Source organism: Haliaeetus leucocephalus, unplaced genomic scaffold (assembly GCF_000737465.1).
Source record: "Haliaeetus leucocephalus isolate CR32 unplaced genomic scaffold, Haliaeetus_leucocephalus-4.0 Scaffold964, whole genome shotgun sequence".
Taxonomy (NCBI): Eukaryota; Metazoa; Chordata; class Aves; order Accipitriformes; family Accipitridae; genus Haliaeetus; species Haliaeetus leucocephalus.
This window is the reverse complement of record NW_010973400.1, coordinates 2,458,827-2,479,195: the sequence shown is the minus strand read 5'-3', so window position 1 is coordinate 2,479,195 and position 20,369 is coordinate 2,458,827. Positions and strand designations below refer to the sequence as shown.

The 20,369-nt window shown below is 40.4% G+C and overlaps 1 protein-coding gene across 1 annotated transcript; it reads right to left on the bottom strand.

Moving 5' to 3' along the window:
* Window positions 1-1,203: 1,203 nt before the first annotated feature.
* UBXN2A (UBX domain protein 2A) lies at window positions 1,204-20,360 on the bottom strand. The gene is made up of 7 exons (XM_010584253.1): window positions 20,348-20,360; window positions 16,935-16,988; window positions 15,337-15,472; window positions 13,403-13,512; window positions 11,653-11,793; window positions 6,519-6,683; window positions 1,204-3,654 (listed from the first exon to the last, which is right to left on the bottom strand). The coding sequence occupies exons 2-7, from the start codon at window positions 16,973-16,975 to the stop codon at window positions 3,366-3,368; spliced, it is 882 nt and encodes a 293-aa protein (XP_010582555.1). The 5' UTR covers window positions 16,976-16,988; window positions 20,348-20,360; the 3' UTR covers window positions 1,204-3,365.
* Between the last annotated feature and the right edge of the window lie 9 nt (window positions 20,361-20,369).

Sequence of the window (20,369 nt, the reverse complement as noted above, 5' to 3'; positions counted from 1 at the left end):
CTCTCAAGCGGAGATGAGATTTACACAAACACCACGCTCGACCCAGGAACCCGCTGCGGGAAGAGCTGCTGCCCTCCAAGGCCCTGGAGCCGACACCGTTATTTAGGCAGTGCAAGTTCACCACCACCACTCTGCCCACAGGAAAATGGTCTTGCAAGCATGCTCCGCATCAGAGAAAAAAAAATAATATTGCATTTTGAAGTACGAATTCTTGCAACAGGGAGACAGCCCAAGAGAAGTGGGCTGAAACAAACCAACGAGGGCTCAGTGATCCGCTTGTCTTGGGAAGATGACTAATCTACACACACAGGGCTTTGTGGCTCAACTGATTCAGAGTTCTGCTATTGACAGGGTCACTTGGTGGCTATTGGACACCCACTGCAAACTACGCCCTGAAGTACTGATATGCAAATCCTGCGCAACCTCATTTGACAAGAATAATTATAACAAATTTGCAAAATTCTGAAAGAACAGGGCATTAAAAAATTTTCTTAAAAACAGACCTTCAATGCAAAACTGAAATTGTGGCCTTAATAGGCCTTGTTGAAACCCCTCTGAAGCTTTTAGGCTCCAAAGTGTCCCTAAGGGCTGAGGCCAGATGGGCTCTAAAATAACAGAGGTGGACCGCTCAGTCCCTTAGCCCCAGTACATAATTTGTTCTTAAATACCAAGTTAGATACAAGGCATGCATGTTACATTCAAATTCAACATTTAGGTTCTTTGTTTTCTCTTCACACAACATCCTCTTAACACATTAAATCTGTTACCTGCATTTGCATGTTTCTTCATGAAGGAAGAAACTACAGAAAGCATTTCCTTTCTTTGTTCTTTTCTAGGCTATTTCAATTTTGCTGTAAATTATGTGAATGCACAGGCTTTACTCAAAACAGTGAAGGCTTGTGAATAAACATGAATAACTGATAGCATTCATGTGTTGCACAAACTCAAGCACTGATCAAGCTAGTTTTACTGTTGTTTGACCAATGCACAATAGCTGTCTACAGTGCTGAGCAAGAGATTAGCCTGTCCAGACACTACAGGTAGCTAATCAGTCTTTACAAATTGACCAAAACCAATTAGATTTAGGAAACCCCTGTATTAATTCCAGAGATTTTCTCCAAATTAGGAAATAAGTTATCCAATCACAGTTCACTGCCTTTTTTTAAAGGCACTTTCTAGTCTAACATGGGATCAGTGCAGTCAGCATCACTCTTGACTTTTGCTCTCATTTTGTAATTGAGATCATGACACTGCCAAACTGCAAATACACACTCAAGTACACCAAAGCTGTAGCCAGAAACAGTTGATTTCAGTAAAGCGCAATATATAGCCAGAGAGAATCAAGCTATCCAGTCTCTTAAAATACTGGTAGTAGACATGAATCTACATTGAAATACTAAATACTTACTGCTCCTTTCCAAAAACATTGTCTTATGATAACAAGCAAAATGGATTTACCTACCTTAAAATTTGATTCCCCCTCCCCCCTTCAATTTCAATCAACCTTATGCTAATTATTTCTTTGAATTTCTATGTTGCAAATGCAGGAATAGTATACCGTTACTTTGACATTTCATGCACCTTTTAGGTAAGAACAATTGAGCTTACAATCAAGCATGTGTGGTTTTCTAATACTTGGTTTTACATTAAGACAAATTCAAAAGCACTGATTAATAAAATTCACTGTTCAGGAAACTCTGCAAACTGAGGGTTGGATGTGTGTCTGTAGGTGACTTGTCTCTTCAATTTCACTAGTGGATTTGTCTGCACATTTCTTCCTACTAGTAGAGATCTGGTAGGCTTTTCATATAGCAGAGGAGTCGGTGTAAGACCAAAGAAAATGTAGTTGTATTATTTGCTACATAAACGTGAATGACACAGTAGCACACCAAGTTTATAGCACTGAAAACAGTTAACTGCATAGTTTTCAGAGATTTGCTGTCTGAATACACTGAATAGATATTTGTGCAGTTGATTTTTAATTGCACTGCCCTCAAACATATCAGGAGAGATGCTGAAGCAAAACAGTTCTATATCCCTAGTTTGAAGTAACATGACTTTTACAGAGATTTCAAGTCACTCCAATTAAGTAATTTTCTATTTAGAACAAAACCAGGAAATCCCAAACCCATCTTTCATTTAACCATGCAAGAGAAGTACAATGCCAACAATCATCCATTTGCATAGGTAGCACAAACTAGTCAGCACTCATTGAAGGCCCCAGGATAAGTCTTACCTAGAGACTCTAGTTCCATTCACAAACCACATGCTACTTAGCAAAGTAATACAAAATATTTACTCTTTATGTTGATTTCTCCTTTAACAAAAAATGGAGTAGTTGGCTACAAATTTTATGCCTCAAGTACCTGAATAGCAAAATAAAATATTTGGATGGAAATGGGGCAGAGGAGGGGGAAAGAAACCTCAATTTTCAAATAAGGATTTTCAACATCTTTGAAACTAGGCCAGATGCAATTAGTGTCTCAATCACCTGGCCAGTTCAGGAGAGAGGCAGATATGTAGTACAAAAACAACCATGTCGCTCTAAGCCACTATTCCTGTATGGCAATCTCCAAAAAAGCTGAAGTTTGTGTGTGACAAGGCTAAAAGCGGACCTCTATCCTAATGAGCTAGGTAGTTTAACATCACCTTATCTGTAAGACACCTGTAGCAGCAAAAGAGGGGAAGAAACCACTTCAACCCTTCAACCATTGGTAATAACAATTCCTTCAGAGCTTTGAGGCACTTCATATGCAGTATGCACCAGACTACCTCATTACTATCTTCTCACACATGCACCTACCACCATGTGAAGACTTCATAGAACATTACACTGCTGATCTTGTGGTAAAAGTGAAATCCTGAAGATACTGATATTGCAGATTTTCAAGTTAGTTAGGAGTTTAAATGTGAGCTTCCCTGCCGCATCTGTTGCCTAAAAGTTACTGTGAGAAGAACGCAAACTGCAGCAGCTTACACTGAAATGTAAGTGAAACCAATCAGTTCAGTTTCAGTTTAGTCCAAAGTGCAAAAATAAATACTATTTTTCCTTAAAAGGTGCTATCAGTAGTAGTTAAGTCTCAGAGAACTGTTCTGCCTAAATACACTCATTAAAGAACTAAGAAGCTTTCTACCTAAGGAAATTCTAAGGATGACTTATTGTATAGTTACCTCTGCTACCTTATATAGCCAGGCTCTGACCACCAAATTTAGTTGAAAATACTTCTATTATAGCAGATGATAGCACAGCACATATTTTTCTCTCTAAGAGCACAGTAAGTGAGGATGAGTGCATCCAGATATTGCTGGTTACATTTTTGGTTTTGTCTAGTTCCACCTGTAGGTAGTTTTTGGCCAGTTAAAAGCTAATTTGATCTTGTATTTTTGATAGCATTTTTTTTCTCATTCTTGAGCTGTCCATTAGGTGCAGCAGCAGTTTTATAGCCATTGTCAGGTGCTTTTATCACTAAGAGTCTGAAAGGTTCAGTTGTTTTCCGAAGTCTCTGAACCACAACAGCATTTTGCAACTTTGCTTCTTCTAGGGTGAGTGTCTCGTCTCGCAGCTCTTGAACTGGCAGCGAAGTAGTCAGTGTGAAGGGAACGCTTCCCTCTGATCCTTGATACTTTGTTATGAAGTCTCTGACATGGCTTATTCTGAGAAGAAAAAAAGAAAACCCAGCATTAGAGCACTCCAATCCCAACACAGATCATCATGTGCACAAGACATAGTCCCACCACAAGAAGAGAATGAGACACCCACTTCATGTAATAGCTGATGGCATAGAAATAGAGGAATACAGATGGTGTGGTATCCTGAAGTGTCTGATCCACTTGGGAAGCAAGGACCAAGGTCTGCATGCTCAGAGAGCAGTCCCAAGGGAAAAAGGATGAGTATCTTACCCTGAGCACTCAAATGGCTCAGATGGTAGTTACACAAGCCTACCATTTCTTAACCAGCTGGTGGAGCTCTTACCTGAGGTTTCTGTAGCAGAGAGCTAGAATAAAGATGCCTCCAGTGTGTGGTACATGCAGCAGAACCAGAATAATAATAATAATAAAGAAAAAGGGTTTGCAAAAATTGTCTGGATAGCTTATGAGTTAACCAGGTTTACATATAGCGTCCTTCTACCAAAGCAGGTGCAGCAGTGAACTCATTACAGATTCAAGCTGCCTGTTAAGGTGTGAAGAACCTTGCAATAAGTGAGCAAGACAGAGGTTTTACTGTGGAAGAATCAGGATTGACCAATTTAATTAGAAAATGAAGATGATGGGATACATCTATACCAGTAAATTAAGCATAATGTCCATGTCCATTCTCTGATCCTGACGCCAACTGCCTCTGGCTACTGGCAAATTATTAAACTCCTCCCTCCTCTCCCACCATGCACAGGGTAGCCCAGGTTGCCTGCCTCCTGCAAACGGTCCGTGACCTGAGCCAACATCTGAACCAAGCCTAGATATTGTTTGAGAAAGTGCTAGTTGGCTTGGGGGAAAGCCATCCTAACAGTTTAGCAGCACAGATGACCAAATTTTCATGCCTTACCCATACTTACTAGGACAGATATAGATAGCACCTAATTCCTGTGCATGCAGGCCTCAATGAAGAGGCAACATTGGTGTTATAAGCCCAGAGACTGAAAAACCTCAAGCAGGAGTAAACTTTAGGTTGGACATTTACAGTTGTATACATGCATTATATCAAAGTTCATCAGGTCCCAGGAGCGACTCAGGCAATTAGCCACCAGCTACCTGCTTTAAGATGAACAAGTTCCTTTCCAGGCTCTGTAGCTGATGCTCCAGGGTCACACTAACTTAGCAACTGCTCAAGAAGGGACACAACTCGATTCAAGACATAGCCACGTGTGCTATTCCTACAGCACTGCTCTGCTAGTTACTTCACTCTCATGTCTCCTCAGTTCCCCATACTGCAGCATTATAATGCTACCTGCATTTTTGCTCCAATGCTGTAACTTCAATCTTTCATCAGTAATCACATCATATCTAAAGTAGTAGTTACTATGGCACACACACATTCTATCTGCAAAGGGTAAAAGTAATCAGTTTACCCAGACACTGCAATATACGCACTACAGGTTATTTGCCTATAGTTTAATTAACAAATAGTTGACTGTTTTCTGCTTCTCTACTGAAAGGAGTGCTATATATGCAATCATAATGCTTAAGGATATGTACTCTAAAAAGGATATCCCCCTAGTTCTTATTAGGTCATACACAAATACAAACATGCTGGTCTTGTGGCAAGAGAAAATGTTATGACAGAATGTTTATTGCAAACTATTTAAAAAAGAGCATCACATCAGTAAGGCTGTTGTTCTGCTTATCTCAGACTTCTTTTTTTCCTCCAAAAGCACTCAGCAGCTGTTCAGACTATTTCCCATGAAGACAAAAAGCTTCTAAATATACTTAAATATGTGAAACCTGGAATAATTAAAATATTAAGCCATCCAATGAAGTATTTATAATTAAAATAGCAATTGACCCTTCAGCAGTACATTGCAACAGTGTTCCAGTTCATACCTCAGGCCACTACCATAAGAAATTAGTACAAGTTAGAGAAAAAGTTACAGCCCTTAACCTTCAACTGCTGAGCTTTTCTTCTGACCAGCCACAAAAACATACACAGTTTACCTTGACAGCAGCCTGGGTTGTATTAAACCCATGATCACTTTAAATTGCTTCACAGAGAAGCACAGGCAATATATCCTTTCCATATGATGTGACTGTGTAGTACTGGAGTAATTTCTCAAATCACGAATTTGAGAAAGGTCTCTAAAGACAGTAGTTCTACAATTTAGTGTTCAACAGTTAATCCTACTTTTTCAAAGCTCCTGCATACATATGCTGCGCTGACACCTTCTGATATTATCCCCATTTACAATATCCCCATTTATGTATTTCCCATCCCAGTTCTTTGGGAACTGGAAATTTTACTAATTTAAGAATTAAACACATTGGATGCATTCTATTCTGTCCATGTTGACATGCAGGTGATGAACCTCCCTGCCTAGTGCATGGACTCTGGCCCTCCCTAGAGGTTTCTCTGGCTCAAGTCTAAGTCACATCCTCCAGCTCCCAGCTGTGGTGCTGTCTGTGCCCAATGACTAGCAGGCTTCTTACTAAGCAATTTGCTCCAGATGTAGTCATTTTGTGAGAGATCTGTCATCTTAAAAGCTGTTTCCTCCAGTAATGAGCAATACATACACCTTGACTTTCATTAACCTACAAAGATCTCCTACAGTTTCCTCAGCTTTTCATTTATGCTCAGTTATGTGCTGACTATTAACATCAGCTCACATTCCTCTTATGCTCCTCCCTTGTCAGCTAAAAGATTTCTCAGAATTTGAAAGGAGGTTTTCTAGATACAGCTGAACAGCAGTCCAATGTTAAGTGAACTGAGGAGGTAGATTATTCACAGAAATTAGAGACTTACCAAGTGTACAGGCATAGGACAAATAGTTCAGATGCAAATACATATGACAGTGCTAAACAAATCTTACCTGTGAGAAACATTGAATTTCTGAATTATCCTTTCCCCATCAGCTAACCAGATCTGGATGTTAGTGATAGGCTCCAAATCATTTAAGGGTACTAAAGGCAGGTGTCTTTTGTCATTAGGTCCTTGATGATCATCTCTTACTTTAGAGATTATCCTTGGAGTAGCACTGAAAAGAAAAGCCATATGAGGTTATGCCTTCTGTGTACACATGTAAGCTTGACCCTCCCTCCAGACCTCTGCTTCTGGAGCTTTCTGCCCTACATCAGGGTGCATTGATGACTTTTTTTTAACAAGTATAGGAATACTGAGAGAAATGTCAGGTTTGTTGGTTTTTTTAACTGTATGCCAATACTTTCTCCTGAAGACTTCAACTTGCTAAAGAATTTCAGTTTGTTTATGTTAAACATTTTTACAAGATGGAAGGGAACTTAAATATCAAAGGATTAAATATGAATACAGAAGGGATGAAAAAGTCTGAAGATTCTTTGTGCATTTTTTTGTACTCTAATCACACAAGTGAAACTTTAAGGGGTTTGAGTACTGAATTTGCATACTCAATGTTAATTTTCGCCATAATGTGATTACAGTAATTCAATTTAACTGAACGTTGTTAGCCTTGATTTAGACCCCAGCATCATCTATTTCAGCTTAGAAGCGTTACTCATCTATCAGAGAAATTGACTTAATGTGAAAATCCAGGCTGATGCACACAGCACTTGGATTTTGGGTTTTTCCTAAGACACTTTTGACAGCTGACCCTACCATAAGGTCAAAGATCCATAAAACAACTTGATAGAATACAGGGACCTCAGTCCAAGTGCATGGTCTTAAAAAAAATTACTGGCAAAAATTTTTATTCTGAAGAAATGTCTAGGGCTTAGTGCTTCTTTCAGGACTAAGCTTGTTCAGCATGTACTGTTTAAGTCATCATAATGTCTGATCCAATGGGCACATCCTCAGCTCATGTGAGTATAACCAGATGTTTGCTTGCAAAACAATAGCAGTGATTTAAGGAGTTACCACTTCTTCTCTGAGCTTAGCTATGGTCACTGACTACATGAACACTTCACGGTGGTTTGCGGAAAAGCTTTCTCTTTGCACAGAAAACTGACAAGTTACTGTTTCTTGAGAGAGAAGTCAGTAACCAATGGCCATAGAATAACAGTCTTAACAATACTACATCTGCTTCACAGACAAACCCCATCCTTATGTTCTTGTACCTGTCTTAGTTTAATCATAAAACAGAAAAGTCACAGCCAATTTATTATTAAAAAAAGATGGCCAATGACTTCATATATTCAGGCTAATAAAATTAGAGTCTTGGGCTCAAGTCCTTCTCAGTCTGAGGTATTTAAAAAAATCTTATCACTCACTGCCTAGTTAAGCACCCTAACTTCTAGGCTATCAGCCAGTAGAGGCACTTTTCATTTCTTCCATTGAAACTCTGCAAAAAGAATGAGATCAAGGAATCTCATTCCCAAGTGAGCGATAAGAGATATTCACTGCAACTGGACACAGATGAGAGGCACAGAACTGACTGTTTTGCATTACACAGAAATCAGCTGGGGCACAAGAACTTGGCACCAACAAATTCCAAGAGGCACATCTGTAAAACATTCTGGTACTCCAAGTACAGGTGACTTACTATAACTCACCTGCCTCTACCGATTTCCTTGTCTCACACCCAGCTTCTGCTCATGCTTGACCTCAATACAAAATAAACCCTAATTGCCCTTCAGATCTGGGAAAAAAGCTTGAGCACCAGCAAGAAAATGTTAAACAGTCTTGGGAGCATAGCAAAAAAAAAAAAAGTTGAAGTCATATTTCAGTCCAGCAATGATCAGCTTTTGCTGTCTACTTGATCAGTGGCATTCAATTCCAGGTTCAGACACTGAAGTATAAGCATTCATGTGTGAGCTAGCTGTCTCCAGTACAGTGGAGGCTGGAGAGGTAATCAACCATGCAGCTGCCAGGCACCTGGTTTAGCCTGGGCTGAACTACATTTTAGCCCATCAGTCACAGTTGTAGTTCAGACAACTGTCTCAAATGGATACAGATTTTTGGTGTCATTCTCAAACCAACTTCCCTTATGGTCACATCTCAGAATTCATGGTAGGCACTGGAGACAATTCTTTCAATAGCAAGTATGTGTGAAAACCAAAGCCAACACATTAAGCAAAGCTGCAAGAGAAAGCTAGAAGATCTATATTCACCAAAGTTTAAAGCATTTCTATACTTAATAACTTTGCTCCTGTAGAACTGACAGATAAAGCCATCTAGTGGTGGAAGTTTTGACTAAAGCCAGAAACCAAGAATCTAAGTCTCTTATTAGCCTGAGATCAAAGCATTATCACCCCTTTTACAGGCTTATTCCTTTTATAAGATTATCAAAAGAAGATGTAAACTAAAGATCGAAGAGACATAAGAGCCTCCTGTCAATTTTCTGAAAAGAAAAAGCCCAAGAGTTAGGTATCATGACTTACCCTGACTAATGGTTAAGAAGCTTGACACACAATGTTTTACCTTAATGAGGTTATAGAGCAAGCCCACTTTGCTACAAGGGATTTCAGTCAATAGTTTAATTAACATGCTTCTAAGGCAGTCTTTAAAACGCATTGATAAGCTTAATAGAAAAGTGCAGCTGCAAATCTTGTTATAATCCCAAACTATTAAATGCAGCTGAACGATGGTAGATAAAACAGAATATACCCATTAGTTATATAGAGTCATAGGGTATTTTGGAAGTCTCATTTGTTTCTCCTGTACAACAAAAAGGGAGAGAGGATCAAGCTCATCTGAGTTATATCAACAAACATATCATTTCTAGTTCCTCCATTTTTCCTCCAACAAAAGTTTTAATGAGCCAGTCAACAGAACGATTCATAATGGTTTATCTACCACATAATCCATCCATCTAGGAACACTGGCAGAAAATCTATAGAGTATTAAAAAACCCCGTTTATTTGATAAGCAGAAATTTAGCTACCTCATAAGCTGAAGTAAACCATTCAGTCATTTGCCCCTCTCTTTTCTGATGAAGCACAGAAATGCAACTGTGGAAACTGAGTTCTACAGCTTAAAACTTGTTAAAGGTCTCAGACAGCACTACTATTTCCCCACAAAGCTCTTCTGCTGAAAGAGTAGCATATGCATACAATGGACATTTACTAACATCAGGAAGTAAGCACTAGTTTATGGACTAAGAGCACTTACGGCTCACGTTTCCAACATCAGCAAAAATATTTACTTCTCTTTAAAGAAAAGGCTCTGATAGCACAGCACTGAATAGACTAGCAAGAGTAGAAAAACAACAACAAAAAAGCATTTTATCCAGTCCATAAAGAAAAAAATGCTGAGCAAGTTGTAGGATGTCTCAGCATACAAGACCAGTCAACCGAAATTCACAGAATAGCATGTTTCCAGAACCTAACTCGCCTATTGGGAAGCAAGATCATTACTTGCTGTAGGCATGACAGAGCACAACAAGGAACTGAACAACCTACTGTTTAGCACTGGTTAGCAACAGAAACTCAGCACGCTGAGGATCTTTTTGCTTTGGCTATATGCAGGTCTACTTGTAGATAAAATAAGGTTAAGTTCTTGACCCTCATTTGCTCAGGATTTCAGTGCTACCAAAAGCAAATCTTGCAGCATCTCATCCATCTCTCAAGGGAAGATTTTCCCTATTGACCACATCTACTCAAGCATGTAGCAACTGAATGGACTGAGCTACAGAAACAGATGAAACTGGTAAAACAGATACTTGCTTCTCTGAGGCAGGCTGGAACCACCCATCCTTTACCATTATCTGTCTCTTACTCTGCACATTATCTTCTTCCCCTGCCTCATCCTTTCCTACCCAGGTCACACTTTCCCTCAGCACAAGCACTGGGCCTTAGCAGCAAGCCCTTTCCACTTAATTGAAACAAGCTGTTCACCTAAGGTTTCAATATGGTCTACTAACCCCAGGCCACAGGTCACTAAGCAGTCCCACCTGTGAAGGCTTCCTGTAGGCTCCCAGTCACTGAATGTGAACTGTTCCCTAGGCTGAAGTCTGCTTTTATAGGCATGTAAGTCTTACACAACAGGGATATGTGAAACAGATAATTTGGCTGGAGTAAGCAAAAGTCACAGGGATCAAATATCTGAACTCCTGGCTTGCCCCTTTACAACAGCCTTCCAAAATACAGTACTGTTTGGTTATAAATCAAGTCCAGTTTTGGCATTCGCATTAGTGGCTGACATTCTCCAATCACAAGAGAGTCATGGAGTAAAGGAAAGAGTATCACTGTAACACGCTAAAACGTCTTACTGCAATAAATGCATGGTTAAATACTGAGGAAATTTAAGAGAATGGGAAATAATCTCTTACTTCTTCAGTTCCCTTTATGGGACTGTCATACTCCCCTCTTCTCAAAGTATTGCACATACAGCTTTAAAAGAGATACTTTTCTCTTAAATCACAGAGCAGAAGAGTCACAGCCTTTCAGCTGGCAACAGTTCTGCTAATATTGAGACCTTGAAGAAAGCCAATGGCATCCTGGCTATATTAACAGGAAGACAGCCAGTAGATTGTGGGAGCTGATTAGCCCCCATTCAGCACTCATTAGACACACCTAAACACTGCATTCAGATTTGGTACCCAAAATAAAAGAAAGATGTCAATAAACTGGAGCAAGTTCCACAGAGGGCCACCAAGATGGCCACAAGCTGGAGTATTCACCCTGCGAGGAGAGGCTGGAGGAGAGGCACTTGTTCAGCCTGTGGAAGAGATGGTGTTGCCGGGATCACCTAACAGCAGCCTGCCAGGGTCTACAGGAGGAGGGAGCCAGGCTTTTCATGGTGGGCATAAATTCAAACAAGAGACATTCAGACTGGATATAAGGAAAAATTTCTTTCCCATGAGGACAGTCCAGCACCGAAGCAGACTGTGCAACTTCCACTCTTGCAGGATTTCAAGGCCCAACTGGATAAAAGCCAGAGCAACCTCATCTGTCCCCACAGCTGACCCTGCTTTGAACAGGAGCTTGGATTAGAAAACTCCAGAGGTCACTTTCAACCTGAATTCTAAGATCCTTTACCACAGGTATAGTTCCCTTCAGCTGCTCAATCATAGATCACATCAGACTACTCACCTTCCTAATCTGTAGCCATGTCCAGAAAAGGGATGAAACATTGGCTTTTTCGATGACAAATACACCTTATCTTTTTTATCTTCCACTTTCACATCTACCTCCTCCTTATCAAAAAGTTTTCTTAGCTCAAAAGGCAGTTCCCTTAAAAAAGAAAAAAAAAATATGTCAGAAAAAGAACTACTATACTGTTTTCAGTATACAAAATGGATTAATGATTAATACTTGTTCTACGTTTTTCCTTTGAAGGATGATGCTTAAAAAAACCCAACCCAACCAAAAACTTCGTATTTACTAGAAGTTACATTAAGTGCATGACATATGACATATAAACAACTTCAAGTTCCTGAACAGAAAATTAACTAGCAAGTGAACAGTAAAAAGACATCATCATGCAAGTTGTTGAATGATGTTCAAATTCACTCAGCAGTTACCACTCCAAAGCACATGATGTGTAGGAAGTTCAGTATTGCCATACATTGCCACAAAAGGTTCAATTATTTTATCTCCATAGTAAAACAAGAAGAAAAAAAAAGACAATTGGCTTTTAAAGACAAAGAACTGAGTTAAGACACAATGTGTTTAATTACAAATAAACACGAATTTCAGCTTTTAAAAATGAGATCATCACTAACAGCTACACTCTTTCAGTGCAGTAACATCACCTTGGTAATGCTTTATTTGCTTTGCTTTTAAGCAGAACACAACAATGCCTTTGTCTATGAGCTCTGATGCAGATACTACATTTTCAGGTGGTGGGGCTCAGCTGGCATAGGGGCTGTACTAAGTGCTTCTCTACCATCAACAATTATGCAGGAACCATCCTGTAATTAGCATCTTCACAAGCAAAGGGTGAAAGAAAGATGGCAAACTTATGATGCATGCACACAAAGAAAGCAAAGTGCTTTAAACAGTGCCGTTAATTGCTATTACAACTAACACAGATGACAGCCATAGAGGAGAAATATAGTTTAAAATTAGTATTTTTCATGGGTTAGCAAAGTATGGAAAAGACTAAAAAATACAATAGCTTATTAATTTCACATACTTGAAAAGGGAGTTATTAAATTACATTCTCCATAAAATTATATTCTCTTCTCCATTTGTATAGCATGAGGAAACAGACTACAAATTAAAGGCTGAAAATTACATTGGTTTGCATGGTCAGCCTGCAACACTGCAAACACTAGCAGAAATCAGGATAGCATGCTAATTTTTAACGGGGATAAAAATAAGATTGCTATATACACACAAATGACTGAAATAGCAAGTTTGTACTAGGAAAAATGTCTGAAAATTAATACTGATCAGAGTTTCTTGATGCTACACAGAGCAACTGTGCCCATTTAAGGCTTTTCATCAATAAAAACAAAACAAAGACCATAAAACCAGAAATGCTCGACCACTTGTGCATTGAGTTCGTTAGTCAAAGTACCATTTGATCAGTAGCTCTTACTGGGCACTCTGATTTATTCTTTATTTCATTCTGCACCTGCTGTGCCCCCTACCAACACTCGCTTTTATCTATTTCATCAGCAACTGTACAACTACTGCAATTGAAAGCTACGTTAAACCTGTTGATGTTAAAACAGCCATTAGCGCTGCAGGAACTGAGACAGGCAGTGGCCTACACTCCTACAGGGATACTGCAGTGCAGCAAAGCCAAGCAGCTATGTAAAAAATTTAGAGCATAAGCTGAGTGCTATCCAAAGCATATTAACTCAGGCTGATTAAGAACACAAAACTCACTTACCCTTTTTTAATGGAGTCCAAGAACTGCTGGTTTGCAACATCAGCGTAGCTCCTAAGTTCACCATCATTTACTGTAAACCCATTTTTCCAAAGTTTAATGATTACATCAACCTATAAAATAAGAACAATTCCCATTATACTACTGATGTAAACCCAGCTTGGTATACCCACAGTACCCTATTATTGTAAATCATCCACTGCATGGACTAAGAATACTGAGAGAAGGCTCACTATACTCTGTTTCGGCCCTGTGCCAACAGGCAGAGCAACTGCAAGGGGTAAGTGACACTTCTAAGTATCTTGTGTCAGTCAGGGTTAGAAATAAACCTTCCCCCAATCATTTTGCTTTCGTAGGTCAAGAACACTCCAATTCAGCAGGAAGGGGAAAAAAAAAAAAAAAAAAAAAGAGCTGGAAGATCCCAGCCAGCTGCAACTCTTCAAGAGCTAATTTGAGAGCACACATGCCTGGGGTTGGAACACCAACTACCAGAATAGCCCAGCTGGGGATTTATTAGGGGAAAGCCTTGTTCTGATCTTTCAAGAGGATTTTCTGAAAGTAAGGCATAGACATAATGCATGCAGAAGCCTTTCACTCAGGAAATGCAGCAAGTATTGGAAAATTTACTTTCAGTTGTGCATTTATGTTACCCTGGAATTCCTGGGTATAATCAAAACCTTGGTGTAGGGGAATGAAAAAATAAATTCTCAGTAATTCATTAATTTTTGCCAGAGAACATCCACTTCTTCAACTTGCAGCCTTCACACTGTTCACTGAAGTCTCTCCAACTTTAACATAGATATATTTGGGATTGCATTTTCCTGTTTATGCATCATGCCATTTAAGGAAGCATTTGATCATCAAGGTCTGATCCCTGAAATAACACTGTCTTGACAGATACCTGGCCACATGTGAGGTCTATGAAGCATGTACAAATGCAGAATCCACCTCAGCTGGAAGTTAGTTTGAACTAGGCTTGATAGTACTTGACAATTTTATCTTTTTTTTTTTTTCCCTCCTTTTTCGCAGTTTGACTTGTTAGAAGATGATTGCTACATAAATACACAGCATGTGCAAACTGCTGAATAAAATTCCTTCTCTTTTGGTTGGGTAATCTATCAAAAAGGTATCTTGCAGTCAGCAAGATTAGATACCTTTAAAAAGTCTCGTCTCTCATGGCACCAATGCATATGGAAGGAGTTCTGATCATGGGAAGGTTCCTCTACAGTGAGCCAGTACGCAAATTTAACATGGACTAATTAATTATTCCACACCAACCTCCCATTTAGAAATTGACACAAGTACTGCCATGGAACACTATTTCAGAACCACAGTTTAAGGTATTGCTCCCAACACTCCTTTTCTCCCAGGCTCAGTTGGGGGTCCATGAATGTAATTTCCAGCAATGCCCACTCCAAATTTCTCCTTGACATCCTTGTTCTACATGGCCTTTTCTCCAGCCCCTTACCGGTCTTTGGGGAGTAACAGAAAAATACAGAAAGGGCAGAATCATTGAGATACAAACGCATACTAAACGTCCCACTACTACCACAACTATACAAATGAGAGCAAATGAAAAAAAATTGGGCTATAGTTTTGCATAAAAAGGCTGCAACTCTTTAAACAACTTCTTATGTTATAGTAGTTGTCATTCCTTGCACCTCATGATCAGCTCACTCTCCTTACTAATAAAGCAGAAGCGCATTAGCCAATGCCAGCATAAGTCCTAGAACGCTAAACCCACTATAAAATAGCAAGAGCCAGAAGCATAGGCCTCATTGACTGAGATGGAAGACTGTTCCTACTGCTGTCTGAATTCTGTGTGCATTTCTTTACAGATGTACTGGATAAGACTGCTGGACTTCTCGCATTTGTTTTCCAGAGTACTCCTGGAGTGCTATTATGTTAAACATGACTGTTTTTACTTCACCACCTACCTGGTTCTTGACTGTAGTCGGGGGCATACATATAGCACCAACCTTCTGAGCTTCTTCAAAAAGGTTATCTACAAAGTAGTCACAGCTTTGTTCTGTACCATTCAAAACCTGATCATCGGTTCCCGATGAACACATCCTGCAGAACAAAGACATAAGTAAAAACGATGCCTTGGAAAACACATTAGAAGACAAGTAGTTACCCTAGAAGTTCAGTACCAAGAGGTGTAAAAGGCATGCTCCCCTGCACCCAGCTTGCTTGGTTGTTAGAAAACATCAGGTCAAGTTTGCATTGTGCCTTTTCTAGAAACTTCTTGCGAATCTCTAGCTGCTACTATTTGCACTTCAGAAGCACAAGTTAAAGAATGACAATAGAAAAGGTGAATTCATCTCTGCAGAAGCTTCTAAACTTGGTATCAGAGCAAGGAATACAAATTAGACAATTCATACTTCTAATTCAGACCATCACACATTCAACTGCACACCAATGAAAGGCCTCCTTTAAAGATTTCCACGATATAGGCGTGGTTGACTTCCTTTGCCGTAAGTTTTTAAAACCACATACAAGAAAATTGCCCTAGGATTTCCTCCCCCACCCCCACTTGAACCTCCCCATTCCTAGCACCATCACAGAACCACCATTACTATCTTTGAAAGTACTTTGGAGAAACTCAAGAACAAGTGACTCAACACCACTTGAGCACACTGAAAAAATACAATAAAAGACTTCAATACTGTGGAGACTGCCAGACTATTAAAAAAGATGCATCAACCACATCTTTTTATAGAACACTGTATACATGACAGCTGTTTCTGTTAGATTTCCACCAATCAAAATGCAGAAATATGCAACCTGAATGAATGATTATCTGTCAGTTTAGGTTCTTTGCATAGTAAGAGGATTATGCAGCTTTTGGTAAACGTTGCAGGAGTTATTCATATTGGAGATTCAGAAAAGTCTATTTTAAGCAAGTCGAAAAAAAAAATCACAGCTCTTGAAAAATATCCAGTTTTACATAAAACTCTGCATTGAATTCAAGAGCAGCAATGCTTACTTGAATGGTAATTACATGCATTTGCATAAAAGGGAATTGTTTGCAATGCATCTATGCAACACTAAGAATCCCTACAGATTAACATCCTTAAACAACAGAAAAACTCCACAACATTAAAGAAGAAATTTCAAAAGTATGCTGTCCCCATTTTCATCTTCCAATAGAAGAAAAGAAATTTGAAGCATTAATCTAGGTATTCACTATGCTTTACCTCGGAAACATAACTGGAAAACCAAACACTTTCATATCAAATGTAGAGGTGCACAGTGAGTTAGCCATTTGTAAGGCTGTCTTTTGATTTAAAAAAAAAAATATTTACACAGCTTCTGGCATCTAGGAAACATTCCGGGTATGTGAAAAATCTTTTACCAAAACAGTACTTTTTTTTTTTTTTTTTTTAAAACTTCAGTATACATGGAGCAGGTGGATACAGAAAAAAAATTAAAATTTTAAAATTTAACATAAAGTTTGAAAACTCATGACAGGACACACAAACAGCAATAGGAAAGGAAGAGGAAAAAGGGGGAGGGGGGAACTGGCACCTACCATTCTTTCTTTACAGTTTTGATATTGTCCATGTCTTTCATTCTGGTGCTTCGCCTAATTATGAAAAGAAGATGGTTTAAAAACAAAACAAAAAAACCCAATCAGACAAAATGCCCAGCACACTTTACCTCCTTTGTAGCTGAAACACTCTTTATGGTTCTTGTGTTGATAGTACATTTAACCAGAAAGCTCAACCTCCTCCCCCACCAAGTCTCCAGATGGTTCTTTGTTTTCCTGCAGTTTCTAATTTAACGACACATGAACCATGCATCGGTTTCAGACATTCAAAGGGAAGATTACTTTTTCATAAATATACAAAATAAATTCCACAATAATCATGCGAATTGAAAATACATGCCCATACGTATGCTAAGCAAGGAAAAAAATATCCCATTTCTTTTCTGAGCGACATGATTTAAACTCCCCTGATTTTTCACAACACTATGAGACAGTTGCAGAAAAACTGCACTGCCACTGCAGGCATTCTAATGACCTTCACCTTAATAGTGTGCATTATCAAAAGGTGCAAGATTTGTCAGGTTCCTCTTCCTACTATACCTCAACATATTGGTGCAGCATCTCAGAAACTGTGAATTATCATTTCTGGTCTACCGTTTAGCTGGAAAGAAAATCCTGGATTTGCAAGTACAGGATTAGTCTGCCGAGTCGAAAGAAGTGAAGAATGACATACTGATCTCATTATACTCACTTGTGAGCTCTCTGAAAAAAGTTACAGAAAGTCACAAAAAGCCAGAGACTTCCAAAAACATCCTTTAAAAAAAAAAAACCACTCTAAAAATTAGACAAGCCCCCAGGAGAACAGAAATTTTAAGTTGCAATTGTGTTTAAAGAGTTATTGCTGAAGACCACTGGGTAAAGGTTACACAGATGATGTTCTGCTCCTGGCAGGCTTGGGACTAAGTCATGATATTGTGCATGGCTTTTAGAGGGTGTCAAACTAAGCAGCGACAGCCATCATACTGCTGAAAAAGTAGTATGCACAGCAAGACTAAAATAAAATTTAAGATGGTCTTGACATCTAATTTAACAAGATGGAGGGCTAGGGGGAAACAACATTCACTGCAGCACTAACAAAAAAAAAAAAACCCATTCAGTTATTCAGTACTAACTCATGTTCCTCAGGAGGCTGATATTGGTATTCTTTCATATTGAAAGTTAAATCCTTGTGAAACACATTCTGTAGAAATGTATGCAAGCCTTCAGAAAAAACCCATAACGACCAAAAAGATTCAGTCAATATGTCCATAACAGGTTTTAAAGTTTAGGCAGCCTTCAATTTAACCGATGCTGTTATGCATTACATCAAAACATTATGCTTAGCACACCTTCGACGTGTCACACAAGATGCGGTACAGTATTTTTTTTTTTTTTCCCCCACAAATGTTCTGCCAGAGCATTATATATCTATAAGGCACGCCTGTGCTGGTACATTATGACCTTATAAGCGTATCTGATCACTGTACTTGTACAGGAACTTTGTACCTGCACTTGGAAAAAAATGAACTTCCAGTATCAAGTAAGCATAGTGAATTTGAGTGTGCTTAAAAAAAGACAATTTTTCTAACTTCTTCCAAATTAAGTTTTAACACACTTTAGCACAAAGTAATTTTTTGTGTTTTGTGTTAGTGTGCTTATCTTCTATTCTTTCACTATTCAAAAGACTACTCCCCAAAGCAACAACAGCCACCTCCAGCCATCTGCTTTTGTTGATTCTCTGTGACTTGTCATCAGAGCTGTTAAAAGAGACAGACGCAATGAAGCAGCTCTTCAAATTAATTCTTTTGCTACATTAGGCTGGCCTCAAATGTGCATGAATAGTATTCAAAACTGGTCAGCCGTGAAAGTCGCTGTTCCTTCTGAAGTACAACAGCAATTCCACTTAGAAGAAATGTTTGTGTTAATGTATCAAGGTAAAGAAATCAGCCTATACAGCGTATTGATGTTTGTTATGACCAAAAAGCCATTAGGAGATAGCCATCAGACTGCACTGCGAGCACTTCAGCTCAGCAAGCCAACCCAACCAGCACAACCAACCTCTCCTGCCAACTTCTGTCAGACGTCCCTAGACGTCACTTAAAACATTAAGAGTTTTGGTAGATACTTTCTGTGTCTGTGATAAAAACGTGTCACAGAACTGCACTTCCACCTCCGGAAATTTAAACTGCAAACACAGGAAGAAGCTGCAGCTGCCAGCAGCCCACCACAGCTACATCTGATAACTGCGGTAGGATACTCCAGGTCTTTCCCGGCGCAGACCTCCTGCCTCAGGGGCTCTCCACCCCCCGAGGCTCCATCCCTGCGACCGGCTCCACGGGGGACGGGCCACCGACCCGCGGTGGCCCTTCGCAGCCAGTGCTCCGAAACGAGCAGCTCCCACCTACGCAGCTGTAGACGTATTAGTTTCGGCAGGTATTTTTGTGCTCAATATTGTGGAGCCCACACATGCAGTTATTTTAATGCAAGGAAAACAAAACGGAAACCGCCTTTGATGCTTTCCTTGCTCTGAAGAGCAGAAATATTCAAGCAAGCACACACAGCCCCCTCCCCCCACGAAAGCCTGCCTTACTAACTTTGGCAGAAAGCAAACTTCTCGAGTTGAAAACTGTTTACAGCAGAGCACAGTCTATCACTCCACCACGCAGAAATTATGACTGAAAACTACTCTGTACCGTGCGACAAAGAAACAAGGAGCTACAGAGACATGGCAATTGCAAACTAGAAGCGAGATGAGCGTCAAACCTAATGGCCCGAACGTGACTGATATGCTCAGGTAACAATCACAGCATAAACGTTTCCTCTCCAGCTGGCTAGAAGGGCTGTGCATTTTGGAAAGAAACCTGCCCCCCCGCCCCCTCCGCGGGCTGCCAGCACCTGAACTTATCCGCACTCCCCACACACAGGCTGGGCTCTGCCCGCGGAGCGCAGCGGCACACGAAGCAGACGCTCCGCGCCTCCTGCCAAAACGGTTGCCCAAAATACGCCCTGCCTGAGCGGCAGCCCACGCCAGCAGCCCGACGCGGCGGGCAGCCTGTGAGGTAATTTTAGAGACGATCAGACAATAAGGCGGTAGCAGTGCGGAGGAGTAACGCCTCAGACTGCCCCAGGAAGGGGCCGGGCCGGGCCGGGCCAGGTAACGACCTCCCCGCGCCGAGGGACGCCTCAGGCTGACGCCCCGCTCCACGCGGGACGGGACCCAGGGCCGCCGGCGGAGCGGAGCGGGGCGAAGCGAAGCGGCCGGGCGGAGGTGGCGGGAAGGCTCGGCCCGCCCTCCCCCTCAGAGTCAGCCCCAGGGACGACCGCGGAGCAAAGTTCAAGCCCCGCTCGGAGCTGAGGGAGTGCCGGCTCGGCGGAACGCGCTCCACCCGGCCCGGCCTCTCCCCACGGCAACTCACCCGGCCGCCGCCGCCGCGGCAC